This window comes from Alexandromys fortis, unplaced genomic scaffold (assembly GCF_014885135.2).
Source record: "Alexandromys fortis isolate MF-2015 unplaced genomic scaffold, M_Fortis_MF-2015_v1.1 scaffold_99, whole genome shotgun sequence".
In the NCBI taxonomy this organism is placed as follows: domain Eukaryota; kingdom Metazoa; phylum Chordata; class Mammalia; order Rodentia; family Cricetidae; genus Alexandromys; species Alexandromys fortis.
The window spans coordinates 6144023-6154508 of NW_026067982.1; the positions used below are offsets into that span (position 1 = coordinate 6144023).

At 51.4% G+C, this 10486-nt stretch overlaps 1 protein-coding gene across 2 annotated transcripts; it reads right to left on the reverse strand.

The window, feature by feature from the left end:
- Nucleotides 1–62: 62 nt before the first annotated feature.
- On the reverse strand, nt 63–9794 carry Sqstm1 (sequestosome 1). 2 transcript variants are annotated; one of them, XM_050158616.1, is made up of 8 exons: nt 9540–9794; nt 7382–7477; nt 6871–7100; nt 6633–6777; nt 5597–5677; nt 2989–3209; nt 2618–2699; nt 63–788 (listed from the first exon to the last, which is right to left on the reverse strand). In XM_050158616.1, the coding sequence occupies exons 1-8, from the start codon at nt 9742–9744 to the stop codon at nt 631–633; spliced, it is 1218 nt and encodes a 405-aa protein (XP_050014573.1). In that variant the 5' UTR covers nt 9745–9794; the 3' UTR covers nt 63–630. The 2 variants fall into 2 exon arrangements, with proteins under 2 accessions (XP_050014573.1, XP_050014572.1); XM_050158615.1 differs by having other exon boundaries at nt 2504–2699; nt 9540–9793.
- Between the last annotated feature and the right edge of the window lie 692 nt (nt 9795–10486).

Sequence of the window (10486 nt, forward strand, 5' to 3'; positions counted from 1 at the left end):
TCTAGAACAAATAACCTGTCAAACAGACTTCCCTTGTAACAGCAATAGTAAGGACCACAGGGTTGGTTAAAGTGCATTTGCCATTTAATTACAGGCTATTTAAAAATAAGTCAGAGGAAGCTACATGGGGGGTTTGTTTAAAAGCATTAACATTGGATCATTAAAAGGGGAGGCAGTATATGGTGAGAGCCTGCAAAAGTTCTCCATCCCCCAGGAGCCATATATAGGCCCCAGTCGCTGCCACCTTTGACTTACATAATGGTTCTATTTGTTCACTTTTAACAAAAAAAGCACAGAAGGTCATCAGGCTACAATTCTGGACTGCTGGTGCAATGCTGGCAGCAAGAGCAGTGTGCCTCTGCAGCTCCCTGGCAAAGGCCAGACTTAGGAAACACAGAGGAAGCTCAGCCACAAGCACCTGGTTGTGTTCCCAGGTGTCAGCATGTGCACTCTTGGAGCTCTCCCCCCAAGTCACCCAAGTAACTCTCTCCTGCCCTGAAGGGCTTCACACACTCCCACCTGCAGGCTCTGGAAGAATGCCAAGAAACTGGCCTTATAGAGGCCCTGCTGCTCTACTGGATGCAACTACAAGACAAAGGGGTGGGTCACGGGGCTTGGGCACAAGCACTGTCACAATGGCGGAGGGTGCTTTGAATACTGGATTGTGTCCAGAGCGGCTCCGATGTCATAATTCTTGGTCTGTAGAAGCCTGGTGAGCCAGCCACCTTCATCAGAGAAGCCCATGGACAGCATCTGCGAGAGCGACTCGATCAGCCGGGGATCAGCCTCTGCAAAACAATACAGGAAAGTGAGGTGCCCTGTAACACTCCAAACACAGCAAGTCTTGCCTGCCAGGAAGACTCCTCTGTTTGGGCCTTACAGGAACCTCAGAGGTCAGCTAAAGGACCAAATAAATAGTTTGTTTTGTAGGCTTTCCAGTCTGTCACAACTGTTCAACTCTGCCACTGTAGCATAAACAGCCAGAAGGTATGTAAGCAAATGAGTGCGGTTATTTTCTAATAAAGTTTTACTGCCAGATGTGATGGCTCAAGCCTGTAGTTCCAACACTCAAGGGACGGAGGCAAGAAGATCATTCAGGGGCATCCTGGGCAACAATGAAACAGCATCTCAACTCTTCATAGATAAAGAAATGTGACTCTCCTCTGACTGCCTGACTCCCCGCCCTGTTGTTGTTCGGCACATGTGTCATGGTACTCATGTCCCTTGTGGCCGCGCAGAGCTGAAGTAGGAGTCTTCCTCTATTGCTCTCCATGTGACTGAGTTGGGGTCTCAGTGAACTCAGCTTACGAGTTCCATCTTGTCTAGCTAGCCAGCTTTTGGCTTTTTACATGGGTTCTGGGAGCCCAGACTATTGTCCTCATGCTTGCCCAGCAAGCACTGTACCGGACGAGCCAGTTCTCCAGCTCCCCTGCCCCATTCTGCCTCCAGTCCAGAGCCTTGCAAGTGTGAGATAAGCAGTCTGCCATGGAGGTGCAGAGGTCTCACTGTGTAGCCAGGATGGCCTTTAACTCAATAAAGCCCCTCCCCAGACTCTCATACAACCATTTGCTGCCCCTCTGCTCTGCTGCAGAGAAAATAAGCTTTGAAAACCTCAAGGTCAAATCTGGCCCAGAGGTAAGTTATTCACCTGAATACCCTTATCCTGGGAACAGGGGAGCTGGCTGCCTTTTTTGCAGGGTGTACACTTGGGACTAACCAGCCCAGCCCAGCACTTTACATACTGCCTGGCTTCTACTGGGGCCTTGGCCTTGGTGCTAGCCATTAAAATTTGCAACCCCCGAGAAAATGGTGTGTAGGGTCTAAGTTCACTTCATTGGTGCATGCCGGCCCAAAACCAGTGTTGCCTTTTCTGTCACATCTGCCTTCTCAGGACATCTGGGTATTGAGATTTAGAAATTCCTAAAATGAGATGAGATTACTGTTGCTTGATGCAGAGAGAAGAGGTCTTCTAGTTTTCTCTGATGTCAGCTGACAACACCACCAGACAGTGTGCTGCAGGTAAGTCTACAACCCCAAAGCCACCCTGAACTACACAACTAGGTACTGCCTTTAAAAACAAATCCCAGTCAGGCAGTGGTGGCACATGCCTTTGATCCCAGCACAGGCGGATCTCTTGTGAGTTTGAGGCTAGCCTGGTCTACAAGAGCTAACCAGGATAGGCTCCAAAGCTACAGAGAAACCCTGTCTTGAAAAACCAAAAAATAATAAAAAATTTTTTAAAAAATCCCAGCCAGGCAGTGGTGGTGCATGCCTTTAATCCCAGCACTCGGGAGGCAAAGGAAGGCAGATCTGAGTTTGAGGCCAGCGTGGTCTACAAGAGCTAGTTCCAAGACAGGCTCCAAAGCTACAGAGAAACCCTGTGTCGAAAAAACAAACAAAAAATTCCAGACCATGTTACCCTTTTCTGTGCTGCCAAAACCAGACACAGGATAGGTAGGATACTCTGAAAGCAAAGTAAAAGAAACCTCTGGTGACCACATGCCTGGTGGGAGATGTGGGTACACGGCAGCTTCCTTCAGCCCTGTGGGCCCTTCCTGGGAGGGGTCTAGAGAGCTTGGTCCTTCTGATTCTGGCATCTGCAGAGACTGGAGTTCACCTGTGGACGGGTCCACTTCTTTGGAAGACAGATGGGTCCAGTCTTCATCCCCTCCTGAGCAATTATCAGACTCCATCTGTTCCTAGAATATAATCTGCTGTGAGCACAAGCATGAAGTGACTGGCCCCACTATCTGCTCCCAGCCAAGTATGGGAGTCCCAGGATCTCATGTACGTCAGATAAACGCCCCATACAGAGTTACGGCTTCAGACGGGAGTAAGATTTTTCTCTATAGAGTTCTGTCAGAAGGCTCAAGAGACTGAAGACACCAGAGATAACAAGGACAGAACCCTTCTGGCTGCAAGATGGCTAGGGCTGAGGCCAAGATGCCAAGCAGGCCAGTTAAAGGTCATGGGAGAAAGCAGACCTACCTCTGGCTGTCCCACTGACTCCAAAGCAATCTTTCTCATTTGCTCTGTCAGGGACTGTGAGGGGCCTTCGCCGGCCTCATCAGGTTTGCTGACTTCCGAAGAGCAGCTGCTTGGCTGAGTGCTACACTTGTCTTCTGTGCCCACACTGGAACTTTCTGGGGAGGTGGTCATCAGGCGGCTTCTCTTTCCTCCATGTTCCACATCAATGTCAACCTCAATGCCTAGAGAAGGAGGAATAGAGCCATCAAGTCCAGAGGCCTCCCCTGCACGTGTTATCTATCAGTGACTTGGTGGACTGGGACACTGGCAGCTAGCCAACGACACAGAGGCTGGACTCAACCCCAGAACCACATAACCATGTGACATGATAGACCACGTGACAACCCCAACCCCAGCCCTGCTGTCCCCTTCAAAGCCTGTGCTTGTCAAAAGACCCAGTGACAGACAAGAAAGGCCCTGCTACCTTGTGTCCTAGGTGTCAGTGACCACAGTCTCTGAGCCAAACACAGCACTGGGCCACAGTAGTGGCCTTCCTTGGCTGGTTCTCAGAGAACCTACCAATAAAAGACCGTGGCTCTGGTTTACCCCAACCTCTGCCTTCTGAGAGGTTGTGTGCCAACTCCCTTTCCCTCTGGGCCTCTGCTCTCGTACAATCCATTAGCGGCAGTTAGCATGTGAGTCATCCCCTTAGTTCCTCAGAGAGATGAGAAAGGAAAACTCCCAAGACTTCCACAAGAGCTGAAGCAACCCTCAGTTTAAACTACCCAGAGTCTTTTTTTAGAAAGTTTGCTGTCTTGTCAAACTAGGTATTCTACTACTTAGCAACTCCACACACTTCAAAGGCCTTTATCCTCCCAGACAACCTCTGAGCACTGCAAAATAATGCCTGCTCTCTCACGAGAAGATCCCAGTGGTCATGATACGCCCACCACCAGCATAGACTAGTATTAGCTAGTGAGAGCAAGAGGGTTCTGGGAAGCTCCAATAGAAGTCAAAAGCATTGTCATGACAAGGATGGACCAGGAACTGAGCTGAATCCACACTCTCATCTTTCTACTGAAGGACTCACTTTCCAAAATGACTAGTTTTCACACTTAGACACACATAAACACACACTAACTTCAAAGCACCCTTTGCCGGGTATCCTTGCCTCCCCTACACCCAAGGACCACAATTCAGACTTGTCTTGCAGAGAAGCTGCCGCAGCCCCTGAAAGCTCATCTGTTGGATGAAGACAATCTCAAGTGAATTACAATCCTCAAGAGCCCCACTATATCCTAGCATGAGCCCTGCTTCTCCCCCAGCAACAACCCAGTTGATGCTGCGCCACTATGATCTCCTTGGAAAGCAATGAGAGCCTGGTTCTCCAGAGCCTCTTACTCCAACGCCAAGGCCATGCAGTCTGACTGAACTGCTTTATCTGTACTTCGTTTGGTGTCAGGAATCAAAGAGTTTGTTTTTTCTTTTTTGGTTTTTCAAGACAGGGTTTCTCTGTGTAGCTCTGGAGCCTTCCCTGGCAGCCAGGCTGGCCTCGAACTCATAGAGATCCGCCTGCCTCTGCCTCCTGAGTGCTGGGATTAAAGGCGTGTGCCACCATCACCTGGCTAATCGAGGAGTCTTAATACTCTGCCACAGAGCTACACCACATCTCTACGTAAACTATTCAATTTAACTGGAAGACCAAGATGCCACTGCTGCCTCAAAGCTGCATCCTGGGGCAGCATGAGCACAGATGGTCTTGGCTTGCAGCAAGTGGTGGTGATACCTAGTAGCTATAAGGAGGAGGAGAGACTGGAGGGGGTTGGGACACCCTGTCATCAGCATTCCTTCAGTACTGGACACTGGGTACCTCCTAACACTGCAGACATAGAACAGGGTGGACAAGCACTTCCTAAATCACACCAGTGTGCCCCAGAGACAGTACCTAGGGCCACAGTACTGAGAGGTGACACTGTGCTTCCCCACCCCAGCAGAGCTCTGTCCACTGCAGAGCCAGGCACGACCCAGAGCACCTGCCTCTAGCACTTTCTCCCTGCTTCCAGAAAGATTTGGGGGTTCTCAAATGAGAAGGAGAAGAAATCCCAGCAGGCCAAGACAGGAGGAATTCTACAAGTTCAAGGCCAGTCTGGGCTACATAGCAGAGTCTAGGCCAACCTAAGCTAACATGAAACCTTGCCTAAACTAAAAAGAAAGAAAGAAGGAGAGGAAGGAAGGAAGGAAGAAAGGAAGGAAGGAAGGAAGGAAGGAAGGAAGGAAGGAAGGAAGGAAGGAGAAATCAACTGCCTGCTTTCAAGTGTAAAAATCAACTCATTCAGCTCAGAAAACACAAGCCGTTGTTACCCCAAAGGCTAGCCCACCCACCTATAGATCATCCTCCCCACTGGCTTATTCTAACTTACTACAAAGCTTAAGAATTAGGAATTCAACCTTGAGGCACCCATTCCAGTCCGCGGTAAAGGTTAATTTACGCAACTAAACCTTGCTGGTGTCAAGCACACAGATCTGCCCTGGCCTCTGCAGCGTGCCAGAAAAGGCTGCCAAAGGCCACTTGCACACTGAGTCACCAACCACTGAGGCATCTCACAGGATGGCCAGGAAGCTCACTCACCTAGAGGGCTGAGGGCAGCTGCCACGCTCTCCCCTACGTTCTTCAGGAAATTGACACTGGGATCCTCTGCCGGACCAGAAGCTGTTGGTTTTCACAAGAAGAAAAATGAGCTCGAATTCTGTGACTCTGCCGCTTATCACAGGGCTTCTGTGCCAAGGTCCCCATCATCTAGGTAATCACCGTCCTGGGACCCCCTTGACCACACTTGGTGCTTCTCTTCCCTCCCACACTGCACCCTTGGTTTCCCAGTGAGTCACATGTTGGGCCAGAGGCTTAGTACAACCAGTATATAAATATTGACCTTGTCCCAGATATGCTGTTTATTCAAAATCAAACAGCTAACCCAGCTGGCTGTTCTGGCACAAGTCTGCAATCTAAGCACTCAAGAGGGTGAGGCAGGAGAATCTCAAGTTTAAGGCCTTCTTGTGCTACATGGTGAGTTCCAGGCTAGCCTGAGTTATAAAGAGACCCTGTCTCAAGGAAACAAAAAGCAGAATCCCAAAATCTAGAATGCAGAGCTATGAGTGAGTTTTTTACTTTTAGGTTTTTGAGACAGGGTCTTATGCCAAAGTTGGCCTGAATTCCTGATCCTTTTGCTTCTACCTCCTGAGTCCTGAGATTACAGTATCTGTGCCACCACATGGGCTTTGTGACTATGGCATTTTGTTTTTGTCTTTTAAGACTTGAGCAACTTGAAGGGCAGGGCGGCCCTGGGGAGACAGTAGTGGCCTTAGGCACTTAGCCACCTGTTTACTCAGTTGTAAATTGGAAATGCATTGTCTCTGCAGGGTTCTTAAGAGATCTGATGACATGGATAGGACAGACTGTAGCACAATGATAGAACCCGCAGGTATTGTGTGCAAGGTCCTACATTAGGTCCTAAATTCAACTGCTATATGGGGGGGGGGGATGTGTAGTATATAGCTTATTGTGGGCACTGCTGGACTTTAGGCTATGGGGATAGCTTGACCAAGGGCCCACCTGAATTGACTGGTTATTCATGACACCCCAAAACCAGTTCAAATACCAGCCTTACCTGACTCAGCTGTAGGGCAAGGGCGAGCATCCCCTGCTCGAGGAGGCCGTGGGCTCCAGTTCCCCGGTGGACCCATCTCCCAGACAGGCCAGCCAAAATGTCCATGTTTCAGCTTCCGAAGCCAGCGGCCATGATGATGGAAGCCCTGGGCAGGAAAAAACAAGACAGGGCAGTGAGGGGTCAGGGTTTCCAGGTTCCACCACCCTGTACCCCCTAGAACTGCAGAGAACCAGCTCACATCAGGGAGGTGGCCAAAGGGGTTGGGAAAGATGAGCTTGCTGTGCTCCCTGTGCAGGCCCTTCCCCTCGCAGCTGCTGCACAGGTCATAGTCTGGGCACACGCTGCACTTGTAGCGAGTTCCCACCACAGGCCCATTGCAGCCATCACAAATCACGTTGGGGTGCACCATGTTTCGGGATGCCTCCTGAGCACATGGTGGGCGATGGTCCCGCCGGCACTCCTTCTTCTCTGCAGAGAGAGTTAAAAACTATCAGAGCAAGTCCCTGAAGTTCTCCCTTGTCACTGCAGCCCTGCTGGTCAGAGTCCATCCAGAATTCAGTTGCTTAAGACAACCTCGTATGAGGTCAAAAGGTCCCAGGCCCTGCAACTGTTAAACAGCAGGAGCCCCGTCTGCACCTCCCTCAGCTCCCAGCCCCTAGAGCTCATCCTCGTCCTGACCCTTTCTCTATGAGAGGGAAGCTCCAAAGGAATCCCTCGGACTCAGGCAGTGCCCTAGGGCAGCCCCATACCTTTAATGTAGATGCGGAAGATGTCATCTTTCACATAGGACATGGCCATTGTCAGCTCCTCATCACTGGAAAAGGCAACCAAGTCCCCGTCCTCATCTGTGTGGTTTAAGAGACAATACATCAGAGCCAGGGACACGGCTCAGGGGCCAAACACTGACCTAGCAGGCATTAGACAGAAAATAGACAGCAGAGGCACCCAGCTGCACATCCACTGCTGCAATGGACAGACAGCCCAAGGCTAAACAGACATCTGCAGAGGCTCTAGGCTCAGCCTGGATGCTGGGGCAAGCAGCGATATGGCCTCACTCTGACACAAACTGGATAGTCCTGGACTACAGTTCTGCACAGAAGGCAGTGCACACGTGAGTGTGGGCCCAGCTTCCCGCCAAAACAGGGTGTCGAGCTCTAGGAGTTGTAATTACAAGTAGTTGTGAGCCGTCTAGTGTGAGTGCTAGGAACAGAAGCTGGGTTCTCTGGAAGAGCAGCTTTAACCATCGAGCCATCTCTCAAAGCCCTCTGGCTTTGTTTTTATGTTAGCACACTGGTACTGGGATTGCAAGCAGGTGTGTATGTTTACATGTTAGTACAATTACTCTTCAAGCTCCTCATATATGCCAAACCACACATGTGCAGGCTGGGCTGAGCCTGTGGGCAAACCACTCAGCCAGCAACACTACCAACAGCCCAGTGCCTACCAACCAAAGACCAGATCAACTAAACATGACATATCCAAACAGATTATTCTACACACACACACAAACACACACACACACACACATACACACAAAATGAAGTATCACCCAGCAGCATTCAGGTCCTTGCCTAGCACATGCAAAACCCTGGGTTCATGCCCCAGTACAGGAGGGGGAAAAATACTGGTGAGAGCTACAATACAAATGGGCCTCCCACATATTAATAAGTGAACGAACAAAACTACACCGTAAGACTCCATTTATACACTAGGCAGTGGTGGCACAAGGCTTTAATCCCAGCACTCAGAGGCAGGCGGATCTCTGTGAGTTCAAAGCCTGGTCTATAGAGTGAGTTCCAGGACAGTCAGGGTTATACAGAGAAACCCTGTCTTGGAAAACCAAAATAAATATTGACAAAGATTTATAAAACAAGAGATTCTAAATTGAACGTGATAGCGGTTACACAACTCATAAAAAAAAAAAAAAAAAAAAAAAAAAAGGAGCTTGGAGGCAGCTAGGTAGTTCAAGCCTGGCAGGCATGAGGCCCTGGCCTGGATCTCTAGCAAAATATAAAGCAGAGGACGCTGAAGGGCAATTTAGGGGTAAGAGCCAGCCAGGCTACACAGTGAGACCTGTCTCTAATACAAAAGAATAATCCTTATACACTTTTTTTTTCTTCCGAGACAGGGTTTCTCTGTGTAGCCCTGGCTGTCCTAAAACTCACTCTGTAGTCCAGGCTGACCTCGAACTCTGAATCCCCTTCCTCTGCCTTCCAAGTGCTGGGATTAAAGGCGTGTGCCACCAGTGCCTAGCCTCTTTATACACCTTTCCTGGGTGAATTACACAATCACTCAGATACACGGAAAATTTTCTGGCCAGGAGTAGTGATGAACACCTGTGACCCCTACACTGGGAAACAAAGAGGACTGAAGTCGAGTGAGGCCACCCTAAACCACACGGGCGTTTCAAGGCCAATCAGGCAACGTGGCTTTACCTCAAGAAAAAAAAAAAAAAAAAGACCGCTGGTCCAACAGTCCTCCGCCAGATCTTAATACCGTCCCCTCCCAGAGGGAGGGCCTTGGCCGCTGCTCTCTTGTCAACAATTCCTAGCCCCACCCCACGCAGCCACCAGCCACTCCAACGCAAGAGACTGAGCTAGTTCCGGGGTCCCCGACCTCCCCGCCCCCGCCGCTTGTTTACCCGCGTCACTCCTCTCCACCCCACCTCCACGTCTGTCTGTCTGTCTGTCCGTCCGGTCCCCGCTCTTCCGGGGCTTTACCTGAAGCCACCGCCACCCTGCGTTACCGCCTCACAGTCGGCGGGACGTCAGCTGTCACCCCAAAGACCGTCTGACCCCCCCCGGTCCCCGGGGAGGCAGAGGACGTCCCGCCACGTCCTCGCCCAGACCGGCCCCACCGTGGCCGAGCGAGGGTGGCTTCCCCACCCCGGCGACCCTAGCCCCTCACCGCGGTAGTGCGCCTGGAAGCCGCCAGGCCGCAGCGCGGGGAACAGCGTGGCCACCCGGCTCAGCAGCCTCTCGCACGGCCCTGGGCCCGCCGCGGCCTCGGCTTCCGCCTCGGGCTCCGGGCTAACGCAGAAGCTGAAGCGGCGGATCTCGCGGGCCGCCTCCTCCTTGCCCAGAAGATAGGCTTTCACGGTAAGCGACGCCATAATCGCAGTACTCGGTAGGGACGAAACAGCAGGGCAGCTGCTGCTGCGCCGAGCCCAGCTTTTATGGAGAAAACGGGAGCCCCGCCTTACATGGGGCGGGGCCTCTCTGCGCTCCGCCCCTTCAGGCTGGTGGGACTGCGGCTCAGGAGCCCCCTTGAGAGGGTCCCTATCAGGTATAGGAGGGGCGCCCTCGCTGCCAACTCCTTTTTCTCCCTTCCAAGACTAGGGTCACCTCAAAAGACCTTCCTCAGCCTCCACTTGTTGGGGAAAAGTCCGGTAAGGGTCCTAGCCTAGGTGCGTCCCAGGCTTGGGCCTGCCTATGACTCAGCAGTGTAGTTCCCAAGCTGAGGGGGATGGCCAGCACAGAAAGGAGGAGGACACAGGTGCTTACTGTCAGGAGGCCAAACAAGCTGGTTCACAGGATGCTATCCCGACCTTCCCAAGCTCAGTGTCCCAGGTGGTAGCGCCCCCTGCACCCCTCCCCCACTTTCTCATCCCTACATCCTCCTTGGCCAGCCCCTAACTGGATAAAGGCATATCACCCCGTTAGGCCTGACCCAATTTAACAAGGATCAAATTGGGAGGTGTTGGACAAGCACTGGGACGACTTCCCACAATCCCACCCTGTAGGCCAGGACTTGTGAAGCATCAGTGGTGGGTCCCAACCTGTTCATGGACACCGTAAAGATTCCAAACAGCAGAGAGAGAGAGAGAGAGAGAGAGAGAGAGAGAGAGAGAGAGA

What these genes read in the sequence shown, in the direction of transcription:
- Sqstm1 (XM_050158615.1), bottom strand. Translation starts at nt 9,744, where the DNA reads ATGGCGTCGCTTACCGTGAAAGCCTATCTTCTGGGCAAGGAGGAGGCG. An exon ending in AGCTGCCCTCAGCCCTCTAG is followed by an intron (nt 3,210 to 5,596) that starts GTGAGTGAGCTT and finishes CTCCTTCTCTAG; the next exon opens with GCATTGAGGTTGACATTGAT. An exon ending in GTACCCACATCTCCCACCAG is followed by an intron (nt 789 to 2,503) that starts GCATGTGGTCAC and finishes ATTGTTTTGCAG; the next exon opens with AGGCTGATCCCCGGCTGATC.